General features: G+C 38.5%; 1 protein-coding gene across 5 annotated transcripts in view; it reads left to right on the top strand.

Annotated features, from left to right (window-relative positions):
* LOC131054556 (uncharacterized) overlaps window positions 1–13,114 on the top strand; it is a 160,267-nt gene that overhangs the window by 80,370 nt on the left and 66,783 nt on the right. For all 5 annotated transcript variants that reach the window (XM_057989098.2, XM_057989096.2, XM_057989094.2 and 2 more), the window contains one exon: window positions 1,106–1,251. In XM_057989098.2, the coding sequence (XP_057845081.1) occupies window positions 1,106–1,251 (146 nt within the window). The remainder of the gene's footprint in view (window positions 1–1,105; window positions 1,252–13,114) is intronic.

Here is a 13,114-nt window from a genome sequence, read left to right as displayed (position 1 = left end):
GTTGCAAAATGCATATGCTTCAACATTTCAAGATGTCCAAATGCAAAAATTTCCCAATTGTTGACAAGTTGCCACCAAAAATTACTTGTACTTGGCTCTCTTTCATTCCACATTTGATTTCCTTCCTCTCATCCTGCTAGGTAAGCCCTATATGTGATTCTCACCAACACACTGTGATTTTAATTTGCCATTTTCCTTTCTAGCAATCAATGCTTTCATTCTGCCATATCTTCAGACGAGGTAATTTGGTGCTTCTTATCTGCAGGCTGATTCGTATACTAATTTGCTGAGACCCTCTGGTATGAAAATTGCAATTTGTGATGGGTGTTTCAGAAGGTTTGATTTGTTTTTTTTTTCCCTTAGATTAATCTCTTGTTTCTGGGTCATTAGTTAATGTGCTCAACAGGTGAGAAAAAACTGCCATTTAGACTTAAACCTTGTGATTGTATATATTATTCTTACTGATTAAGTATTAGAAATGACTTAAAAGTTTAAAACTGGTATAAGGAACAAAAATCTATATGTTGTTATTAAAAGATGACTATGCATGTTACAAACTATGTGATAGACTCTATTTACTAAAAAAAGAAAAATATAATGCATATCACTACCACTGAGCAAGTTTGTAGCTTCTTTTGAGTTGCTTTTGAATTTAGTCCTGTACTTGTCCCATTCATCATATTTCAAGTTCTAAATATGAAAAAATGTATTTTTAAAATATGAAATGTTATCATCTCCTAAGTGGCTGGGTGAGCTTTTGCCCGACCCAAGGAATTTTACATTTGGCACTGTGTATTCATTGGCTTATCTATATAACTTTTCTCCATAGTAGTATTTTATGAAATGACTTGTGTGTTGGTCCATATGAAATGTTTCTTCATATTAGTGATGTGTAAAATGGTTTCTTCGTTGACCTATATTAATTGTTTCTGCATAGAAGTATTTTCCTTTTCTTAAAAACGTTTTAGTTCTCTTCCTACGATCAATTTGAGCTGAATAATTCTTTAAACTGCAAGTTAGGATTTCACAATAAATTCATATCTTTGAGATAAGTCTATGGCTGAATTTGGTATAATGTAATAGTATATCTGGCTGGCATATGTAGGACACAGTGATTCTGTTGCAGCATTGGCTTTCAGCAATGATGGACATTTACTTGCAACTGGTGGTTTGGATGGAGTAGTTCATGTTTGGGATGCATCCAATGGGAATCTCATGCATGTGCTTGATGGACCTGGAGGAGGGATTGAGGTAGACTCCCTATGTATACTTTTGATCAAAGCTACGAGTTTGAGTTTGGGTATGGTAGCATGAATATATTTTTTTCATGGGGGGAAGGGCAGGGGTGTGTGGGTTGGGTTCACTTTGGATATGCACACACACACACACACACACACACACACACACACACACACAGAGATATATATATATATATATGCAGCCTAAAGTTATGTAAAAACTATCGAACGAGTCTATAAAACATTAATAGTACAAAATTTCATCATCAAGAAAATACAACTACTAGCTGGTAACTTGTTATCCCTGATTTCGGCTTAGTTCGGAATTTGTGGATACCCCCCCTTGAAATTCGCCCATTTTATGGTCTAAAGCCTCTAACATGTTTTTTGAGGTATATTTTTGTCTCTTTGATCGTCTCCTTGAAAATTATCTTTGTTGTCATTTTGATGTTTCTTTTTGTGTTTTTAATTTTTAAGTTAGTCCTTTTTCTTCATCTGTCATTTCGGGTTCTAAACCCAAAACTGCATGTGTCACTTTTGGTATTTGTCATTTAGGGATTAAAACTCAAAATGACATCCTTCTGCAATACAAATTGTATTTTGGGCTTAGAAACCCAAAATACATTTACATGTAGGTCAGAGTTAGAACCCTAACTGACTTATATTTACATGTTGATCGAGGTTACATGTATTTACATGTCAATCAGGGTTATAACCTCGATTTGCATTTTTGTCTTACCAATGTTGTTTACTTGTCAATTGGGGTTATAATCCTGATTGACATCAAGTTGATCTACCCTCACTCGTCAATTGGGTTTATAACCCTGATTGACGTTTTGATTTGTATAATCTCAACTTGCTAATCAAGTTTATAAACCCGATTAGCATTCAATCCTACCCTTTACTTGGAAATCGGGTTTATAAACCCGATTAACAAGTTGATTTTAAGTTTGCATGTTTCACACGCATATCGGATTTATACCCCCGATCTGTAGTCAGTTTCAACACATACGTGCAGATTGGGGTTATAAACCCAATCTGCATAAAAGAAAAATCTTCCAAAAAGGGGAATTTTTCCTTTGAGTTGTTCTATCATGATTCTCTACCCACTTCAACTGGGAACCATTTCTCAGCAGGATAAATGATTTCCAGAATCAAATGTCTTTCATGGATGGATGTATTATTACATTCATGTCATCAAAAGAGTTATTCAAGAAGGAGAATAGCAATGAAGAAGTGTCTTAGGACACTTAGTCGTTTTTTCCATGCTTTCTAGGTGTAGTTGCATTTTTTATAATGTATAAAGTTTTTGCATAAAGGCATAGCACGAGTTTGAAGTCAAGTAGGACTGTGCTTTTGAATAAGTCAAAATTAGTTGTAAATTCCTATTTTTGCTCAAGGCCTTCCTCTATATAAGGAGGGGCCTCATTGTAAATAATTATCTTTTGGCTAATGCATCGAAACTTTTTTGGATTGTAAAACTTTCTAAGACTTTGTGCTTTCAAGTGAAATCTGAAAATTCAATCAATAAAGGAATAGAGTTGATTATCAATCTTTGTCTTGGATTCACTTTATTTTGTGGTGAGATTGCTCTTATGTCTTTCTCGTCATATCATCTTTAAAGATTGAATTGTGCAGTGTAAGAGGTTGTTTGACTAAAGGGTGTAAAGATATAATATTGTAGACTTTGAGCTATAGTATTCTATTGGGAGTTATTTATTTGTGATTGATAACATGGTGGAGACTTTGTGCTACATCTGGTTATTTGCTTGGAGTAGTAAATATTGTGATATATACGAAGAGACTTAGAGCTATCTATATACCGCAATTTTGTTTCAAGAATCAATTGGAGAAACTGTGCAAGACTTTGGGCTTACACGAGTTTCTTAGTTATGGTAGATTTGCTGTACATCTTTTGGTCATTCTTTCGTTTGGCTGAAATTTATATCAGTTATTATTGCTAGAATTAGTATCTTGTAATTTGTAACTTGTAAAAGGAGAAAATCCATTATGAAATAAGAGAATTGGATAAATGTTGATTTTGAAGAAAGAGAATACAGTGATTGTAACACTTGAATAATTGTTTAAAATATAGAGATTAAGTAGATACTAGTTATTTAATTGCAATAAGAAGTCAGCCTCCCCTTTGTGAGGAGAGATTTAATCTCATCATCTATGGCTGAAAGGCACATTTTGTAATCATTCTTTGATTACAAAATTTTCAACCAACATAATTATTATGAATTTAGGATGATTGTCGTTGAAAATCATTTTAAAAAATTGCATATCGATGAAATTTACAAATTACAAGAATTTACAATTTTTTTTCCTTGTTCTAGTGAAAAATTTTGGAGAGAGTTTAGGCCTCACACTTGGTTGTCATTGCTTGCTTTAGCCTTGAAGGTTGCACTTGTGACTTCACCTTGGCACTCATGGTTTGTAGGCTTGCATTCAAAGAGTACGTAGCAAGCCCAAAATTTTTGAGTTGGCAAAAACTCAACAACTTTAAAAGTACTAAAATTTTCTATAAAAATACATTTTTATGCAAAATTTAATTACAAAATGTAATTAGTCTAGAAAATCATGAGGAAGTGTTTTCTTTTAAATTCAATACTTCAATACATATGGATTACAAAGTTGCATCATCACGTGAAGCCGGATAGTGGATACAATAGCTAGCTTTAAACTGATAACTATGATGAATTTATGATGACTGTCTTTGAAAATCATCATCATAAATTTCATATCCAGGCAAGTAAAAGATATAGCAATTTGAAGTCTTGTTGGTATGTGAAGTTAGTTTTGTTTTATCCAACATTGATTAAATAGTTGATGGTGAGTCTTAGGTATTGATGTATGTGTTAGACCCATCGAAGGCAAAAAGTTTAGGCCAAAGGCCTAAATGGCCAGGGGGTTGTAGTAGGGTTGGATGTAGCCTCATCTTGCATCACGCTTTTTCACCATGAACTTGCCAAAAAATGTAGCAAGTTTTTACTAGAAAACTATCCTTGTATATTCACGTTAAACTTGCAAATATTCGTGCAATAAAAAATCCACGAGTACTTGGCAACTTGGCGAGTACTCATAAGGTTTGCGAACTATGCTAGTATTAGATGGCAGTGATTCATCTACCTCATCTTGGTCATTATCTGCAATGAAATCATCCATCATAATTTATCTTACATTTGTTTTACTTAAATCCTCAACTGATTTCGCAAAATTAATAGTCTCATCCTCTGTAAACAAGCAAATCTCCTCTTCCTCCATAGTCCAATCATTGTAGGGATCAATATCAACCAAGTCTATAAGCTCTTGTGATGTGTCCAATTTTCTTCTATGAAGTCATCTTGAGGATTTCTACAACTCTTTTTGCAAAGGAATAATAAATTTTTTCCATTGCAAATCCTCTATTCATTAGTTGTTTACCACTTTATCTGATAATTAAATAGGGAAATAATATTACAAATAACAATGCATACCAAATACAAGAGTAAAATATATCTTTATTCGCACATGAAATTATTACAAAGAAGAAGACCAAAGATGGTCGGCCAAGGATTCCAGTTCATCCGGTTATATCATACTACCTTCCTTGGCGTCACACAACATATTTAAAGGACTCGACGGTTGCCGAGAGGAACACAACTGTCAACCAATTGACACATTAACTAACCGAGAGTGACGACCAACTTAATACATTGGCAGATAACAAATATTATGAAACATAACTATAGGCATTTTATGCCAACTACATCATCCCTTGCAAAAGAAAGTCATCTTCTAGGCGACAAGTAAATATCAAGTAATATTCCGGAAGACTAATGACAAGAGTGTAAACAATGACTAGGACTGGACAACCCCAACTTGTAGTGTACCTGCCAAATCTAATGGGGGTTTGGGGGCAATGCCCCCAATAGGGTCAAGGGGGAGCGCCCTCAGTGGGGTCAACGGGCAACATCCCTTTCGGGGTTGAGGGGCACTACCCCTCATGGGGTCCCAAGGTAGCGCGTAGGGCAGGCTCCCTATCGTGATATAGGGCGGGGTCAAGGGGCAGCGCCCCCATCACCAAGCCCAAATTCAGACCTTCAGAACCACACGGAACTCCATGGCACACATCAATTTTTTGAGACACGAAAAACATTGTTGATGAAGCCAAAATTTGGAGATTTCACTCCTACGATCTGCTTTTTGTGTCCTTCACATATGATATGACCACGTACGGTTCCCCTCACTTCACGTATGGCTTCAGGTAGGACATGACCACGTATGACTCCCCTCACTTCACATATGGCTTGATAATCATCATGTATGGTTTGATATAAATCACGTATAGTTTGAAACCTTATGTATGGGATTGATTGCCTTGATTGGTTTTCCACATACGGTTTAGTGTTTCTGTACGATGTCTTTGAATTTGAGTGTGGCTCCTCCACACCATACAACCTGTACTCTACTCCGTATGGGCGTAACTTCTCCACTGTCAACTCCGTGTATGGCATCAACTTGTACATCCACTTCTTTTGTTTGTACGATGGGTGTAAATATGTTCCTGTGTTTACGTACGGTCTTTCATGTCCGTATGGCATGTAAGATGGTTCCAAGTACCACCCTCTTGGTGTCATGTATGGCTTATGTACCATTCCATACAACTTACTCTTTCCCCCTCCGTACTGTAGAGGAGGGGATTTGTCACCTCCAAGATGGTGAATCTCAGAGGACAAATCTATCCGCTGCTACCTCACTCGAATTGGCGCTAAGGTGAGCCAGGGGATAAAAGTAAATAGAGTTAAACAGTTAACTGCAATTCGAGGCTCTCAGACAACTTTGTCAAGCCTCTATCCAAAGGACGAGCGTGTAGGTTTGGGACACCAGCGTGGCGTGCTGTCGTCTTGTACGAACGAGGTACAAAGTTCATACAGAAAGTTCCAATTGCGATTATAATGCAATAAAACACGAAAAATAATGAAGCTAAGCTACTAAATGTGATATACGAAATAACCAAGATAAATTGGAAGGAGAAAAGGGAAGAGAATATACAAACAATAGGTCCACACTATGAAGCCTCCAGACAAATAAATGTTCTCTAATGCAACCTGCACACAAGCCAGAAAGGAAAAATGTTTGGGGCTGCTTGGGGACTTGCCTCAGTCAAATCCTTGTTTTGGTGTTTCAACCTCCACAAACAGCCAGATAGATTGATAGAATAAAAGATAAATGCAAGATATGATAAATGATAAATGATAGAAGAGGGATGTGATAAATCCCAAGATGCCCAAAGACAGGATAAATGGATAGATATTACCAAAGAGGCTTGAGAAAGCCAAGAGAGTTGTAAAAGAATACTGTGAGAGCTTGAGAGTGTTGTAGCAAGCAAGAGAGCCGGAGAAAGCTGTGAAAGTGCAAAAAATAAGAGAGATTGTGTCCAGAATCTAGAGAGCTTGAATGAAAAGAGGATCGATTTAAAATGAGAAGAGGAGGGAAAAGAGGGTTGGCGAGCCGTTTAGAAGATTCCGAGTCATTTCCAGGGACATGTGCAGGTGACAAGTGGAAAGGCGCGCTCAGAACCGACATTCGAATATTAAGATGCTACGAGACGAATGCGCAATGTGCGGACGTCAGTGCGACGCGCTAGTATCCAGACAAATCACGCTCAGAAACGACAAGTGACAAGAGAAACACATGGCTAACAGGAAACAAAAGCTAAAGGATAGCTGCTAAAAGGTGTCTTGAGCATCCTGAGAGGGAAAAGGCTGATGCAAGGGCTGAAGTGAGCCTACTCAGGCGCTAGAGGAATGGACACCAAAGTGGTTACAAAAGATGTAGGTCAAATTACAAAGAGGTATGCAATTTTTGACACTACGCGTACGACATTCTCTACCTCCATATGGCATGCTCCTTTCTTGTTCGTACGACATCCTCTTCTCGTATGTTTTCCTTATATTCTTGCCATACGACCTTCCAATTTACCGCTCGTACGGTTTAATGTTCCCTTACAGTCTTGACACTTCTTCCTTGTATGGTCTTGACAATTTCTTACCCATCTCGTGTGACCATTCTCCGTGCAGCCACTTTCTCTCTCTAGACAACTTGTCACGTGCATATGAACTGCAAGTTACCCTACATATGTCTGTGGTGTACAACTTCAACTCATATAGTTTCCCCTCGTACAACATTTTGATGTTGCTCACGTATGGTCTTCCCTTCCCTTGTTCATATAACTCACCTCCACTCCCAAACAACTTGCTCCAACTTCTCTTCACCTTCTCATACAGCCTGATCCCATACAATTCCCTTGAGCGTGTCCCTGCACTTAATGTTTGGACTTGGCCTGTGTATGGACTTTGCACTTCCTCAATTTTGTCGATTTGTAGCATGTTGCAATCGGGGTGAAAGACTTTGTAGTCCTCCATTTGCCAGTGAAATAATCCGTTAAGAGAACTTGTTTCATCTTCAGAACAATCTTCCAACTCGAGCACCCCTTCATCGTTTGGTTCCATGCCTTCCCTTCCTTTCTCCACCCCAAAACCTTGACCCTTAGACTCTGAGTCGGAGGATTCCAGTTCTTCACTCACCGCTTGGTTCTTGAGGTCGATGATGTAGTTTCTCCCGTCACTCTGGATCGAGAGTGTGTTCCGATTCCAATTATGATTTGCGTTGGCCGTAATCAACCATCCCCTCCCGAGGAGTGTGTTGTATGCCTTATGCAATGGGATGACTACGAAGTTCAAGAAAAATTATTTTCCCAATCATTACTTTTGGTGCCATCAATGTTCCCAATGGCTTGATGCCATGTTGGTCGGCACCTACCAAGTGGAAGGTCGACTACCAGAGCATTGGTCATCCAAGGCATTTCCAAGTATCTTCTGGTAGTGCGTTTACTACCGAGCCTCCACCGATTATGGTGTTTGTCAACTTCTTCCCCATTATTTCCATCTCGACGACCATCAACTTCATTTCGATGCTCACCGTCAGCGACATTGGATCACTAGCCTCGTTCCCTTCACATGGTGGTTTCCCTATCGGTTCTTGTCGTTTACATTGTCTTTGGCTAACTGTGTCGTCATTGACCGTGTTGATAATTGCCACTCTCAGTTGCAGCATAGTTTGAAGAAGGTCACTCACCTTGATGGGTATGGTTGTCTGTAGCACTTGCCTAACTATGTTCTTCTTTGACTCCCGCAATAATGTACCTAGAGTACCATTGGAAGTTATTTGTTTCTTTGCCAACACTTGTTTGACTTCTACTCTGGCTTCTTGGAGTCGTCCCTTCTTTGTACAAGGTTCTGAGTACACCGCCTTCTTCGTTTGTGCCCTTGTGATTATGAGAACTGCTTCATCTTGTTCTGCCATGTTCAGCATATTAATACACTTTTGCTTTGGGCAATCGGTGTTTTCTGGATTCCCCGGTCCACACCATTTGCACAATAATTATATGTTGTCTTTTTTACTCTGATAGTCTCTCGCAAAGTGTCCCCATTCACTACATTGTCAACACTGTATGATAGGACGTCCTCTGGAGTCGTACTGGTATTTGATTTCGCCCTCGTTGATTTCCATAACCGCCTGGTGATATATTCTTTGGTTTCAATGGGCTAGACTCTCCTTTTGTGAAGAGTTCTTGTGTATTTCTAGTCTTCAAATTATATGGACACTCCTTTATTGAATGACCCATTACCTAGCAAATCTCACAAATTAGGACAATTACCTTTCGTGTGCCCCCTCAATTTTGCACTCAATACACCATAGTTCATTACATTCTTTATTGGTTCCTTTATCGGCCTTCAATTCTTTCATGATTCTCAACTTATCCCATCGAAGGGCTTGTATGGTTTTGGATTCTTTATCACTGCTGCCTTCGGTGCTCTTGTCATCGTCGATCTTCCTCTTCCCTTGAGAGGATGTTTTTGTTTCACTCTTGATGTCAATCGCCTGATTGTAAGCACGGGCGTACGATGACGGAGGCACTACTTTCATCTTCTTGCGTAGTAAGGGGATCAATTCCTCAGTGAACCACCTCTTCTTCAACCCCTTGGCTTGCTGGTTCAACGTTTTGTTCAGCAGTTCTTTGAGCCTATGATTGTATGCTTGCATGTTCTGGTTCTGCCCCTGCCTAGTGTTGTAAATTTTTGCAGCAATTTCATTGTCGTCTCTCAACAGTTTAAACTCTTTTTGAAACGCCTTCTTGAATTCGTTCCACGATGCTTTGTATTGAGCTGCTAGGTTTGTATATCAGTTGATGGTGATATCCCATAGGGTGTTGGGGCATGCATTCAACCAGTAATCTTGGTTGTCTTGACCATTCGGTTCTCATATTGTTATGTAGGTCTAGTAATGGAGTACGGGATCCTTCTATCCGTCCTCTGTAAATTTAGGGAGTTTTCGCTTCTCCTGGGTGTTCATCATTGTTTTCACTTGGAAGGTAAGTTTGTATTCGACTAGGTTGGACCATTTTGCTTTTGATCGTGTTCCTATGCCTATCTTGCACTCTCGACCATGCATGAGCTGTTTACGTGCCCACTTTCCACGTCTTCTACACCTTGTTCACCTTCTTCATTTCTATACTCCTAAAGTCTTCTACTTAGGCCCCCCTATTTTTGATTCCTTGGCGAGGGACAAGTTTCCAATACAGTGCAAATTGGTTTCTCACCTACTTACTCCCATGAGTGCTCGACCTAGGTGGATTGTTTAGACCACTACGTTCCGGTGCTTTCCCTGCACTCTCGGCCACGCGCGCATCCTCTACTTGTCCACCTCTAGCGTCCCCAACTCTCTGGGTACTTCAAGGTGTGTCGAACCTAGGTGGACTGTTCTGGTCGCTATGTTTCGGTGCTTTCCTTGCACTCTCAACCACACGCACGTCGTCTACACGTCCACCTCTAGCGTCTCTAATACTCTGGGTACTTCCAGGCTCTGACTCGTCCGTGTGCTCCCTCCGGTTGAGGTTTAGTGGATCACCTAATCGCTTGGTCTTGACCACCCTATGGCCTCTTCTCACCTTTATTGGGGAAGGGCATGAATCACTCAGGGCTGACCTGATTTCTTAAGGCAACTACACTAGAATATTTACCACTATATCTGATAATTAAATGGGGAAATAATATTACAAATAACAATGTATACCAGATACAGGAGTAAAATATATCTTTATTTGCACATGAAATTATTATAGAGAAGAAGACTAGAGATGGTCGGCTAAGGATTCTAGTTCATCTGGCTATATCATACTACCTTCCTTGGTGGTACACAACATATTTAAAGGACTTGATGGTTGCCGAGAGGAACAAAACCGTCAACCAACTGACACATTAACTACCCGAGAGTGACAACCCACTTAATACGAACAATTAATACATTGGCAGATAACAAATATTATCAAACATAACAATAGGCATTTTATGCCGACTACATCAGCCTTCATTGAATTTTCTGTATCTAGCCATGCTCAACTTCCAAACATCTGCATCAATGATGTCAACAAACTACAAATTCTTTGCAATGTTAGGAAGTTAGTTGCAAACCTTGTGACATTTTGTCACCCAAGCTCTTTTCACTCGATCTGATCTCTCATCAAGATGAGAACCCAACTAGTCTTACCCATTCAACTTTTCCTATGTTTTCTAAAGGTCGGTCAAGACAATGAGTTGCATAAGAGAGGGTCCAAAATAGTTATGGATACCTTTCCTAAAACAATCCCCTAGTCACCATGTATGTTGTTGCATTGTCAATAACAACCTATACCACATTTTGTATGCCCACCTCTAAGACACCCCCCTCTAGCATAAGGCTCAAAGTTTTTGCATTCATTACTTTGTTAGAGGCATCAATTTCCATCAAGAAAACAATCTCACCATTTAAAGATGCGATTGTACTTAGTTCTATCTGCCCACTCATTTGAAAGAATGGTGCATCCATAATTGACTTTGTATATACAACTTCTTGGAATAACTTCCCTCTTAAGTCTTTGGAGAGTGTGCCATGTACCCTTTCTTTGCAATCATCAATGTTGTCACCAAAGTCTCACAATATGGGCTTTTCGCCACATTTAAGGGAAATCTGGAAATTCCCATGTGCCTTATCTGCTTCTTGATGCACTTCTTTGTTCCATCCTATACCTTGTAACAAACATTGTGCTCACAATGTTTGCTATATCCACTTTTGATTCGGTTGGTAAGTTAGAATTAATGGTTGTTTTTAAGCTGCTAGTGTTCTCACCCTCTTTAGTTTCTTCTCATTCAACAATGTAAAGATTGCCCACATCTCTCATTTTGCCTATTTTGTGGTTTTTTCACATGACTTGGTGTTGTGGCAGGGAATGTATACTGTATAGCACTTCAGGTGATTGACCCTTAAGTTTCCTTGAGCAAAAGAGGCAAATTACCCTCCCAAATGCTAGTTCCATTGTGGAATGTTGGAGTTAAAACTTCTAATGGGATGGATTGTGCTAGCTAATGCTAAGTTTGATGCAGAGTTGGATGTTAACCTGCAACATGTTTAAATAACAAAAAGAAAAGGATAAAGAGACAAAAATTTAAACACAACAAATTAAATTAAATTCATATAAAGTGCATTTCTAATGTAATATGGTAGTTGAATTGCAACAGCATTTATTAGTTAACTACAATAACATATTTACGACACTAAAATGCAAACTCACGCTCATAAAAAAAGACTAGAAAATTCATTTATAAAACTAATTTAAATTGGCACTAAAAATTATGTAAATCGAATTCAATACATTTAAAATTGTAAATCATGTTTAGAGACCTGATATTAACATATCATAAAGAATTTATATGGTTGCAATGAAAAGAAAGAAAAAAGAAAAGAACTAATTTGGTAACCCAAAATCCCTCAAAATTGCTATTCAAATATGCCATAAATCACTCTAAATTGCTTAAGGATGTTCAAATTCAAATGCTGTGTGAGAAAGATGTGTGGGCATGGAGACTTTTGAAAGAAATAAATGCAATATTCTTTCAACATAAATTTGGTGTGCAATCTTGGTCTGGCAAGTTTTGGCATTGGACTTGCTGAGTATTCTTGTAAATTCAGCACCAAAACTTGCCAAAAGACCCACCTGCCAAAATCTGAGAGTAAAAATGGGAAAATCTCACATTGCAATTTTTTTGTGAGTACTTGTGACTCAGTGATTAGTTTGCCATATTTCCATCTAAGATCATATGTATGCATTTAGCTTCAAATAACCCCAAAAAATAGAACTGAAACCTAGGAAGCATAAAAAATAAATATATGTACATAGCACATACATTTAACACCATTAAATAAATGTTGCCAATGACATGAATGTGGTAGACCTTTAAAAGTGCTGAAAAGTAAAGTACGTGTTGTTCTGATCGACCTGAAGCCTGTAGTTAATGCCTTTCACAGAGAAATGCTGGGTAATATACCAATGCTTTCTGTAACAAGACTAGCCATAAAAAGTTTAAAATACCCAATAGCTGTACAAATCTCCAAATAAGAAAAAAATAATAAATATGTAAAGAGCAGCATACAAACTTAAGACATTAGCAGCAATAAGAATATTATACCATTTCTGTGCATATTCATTGGCTATCATTGGACAAAGAAGTGACTAGGACGAGGAGAAGCTAGGGGGGATTTAGAGGAATAGAATAGTGCTTAGTTGGCCGTGGGTTAACCTTGGGCTTTGTAGACCCCTATCCACACTCACAATGGACTGGGCTGTGTACCCAGACTGGGTACTGTTGTGACGTATTCACACATTGCCCCATTGCAAATGGGGACCCCTACTAGTTGCTTTCTAGGGTTTGTTTTCTAGGTCTTTTAGGGTCTTGTCTATTAACCTTTGCATTTTGAGTGTTGTCCGAGGGATCACTAAGATAGCAGGCTCTGTT

The sequence above is a fragment of the Cryptomeria japonica genome, chromosome 10, assembly GCF_030272615.1.
Source record: "Cryptomeria japonica chromosome 10, Sugi_1.0, whole genome shotgun sequence".
Classification (NCBI taxonomy): Eukaryota; Viridiplantae; Streptophyta; class Pinopsida; order Cupressales; family Cupressaceae; genus Cryptomeria; species Cryptomeria japonica.
Note: the sequence above shows the minus strand (reverse complement) of the source record. Positions and strands in the feature narration are given on the sequence as shown.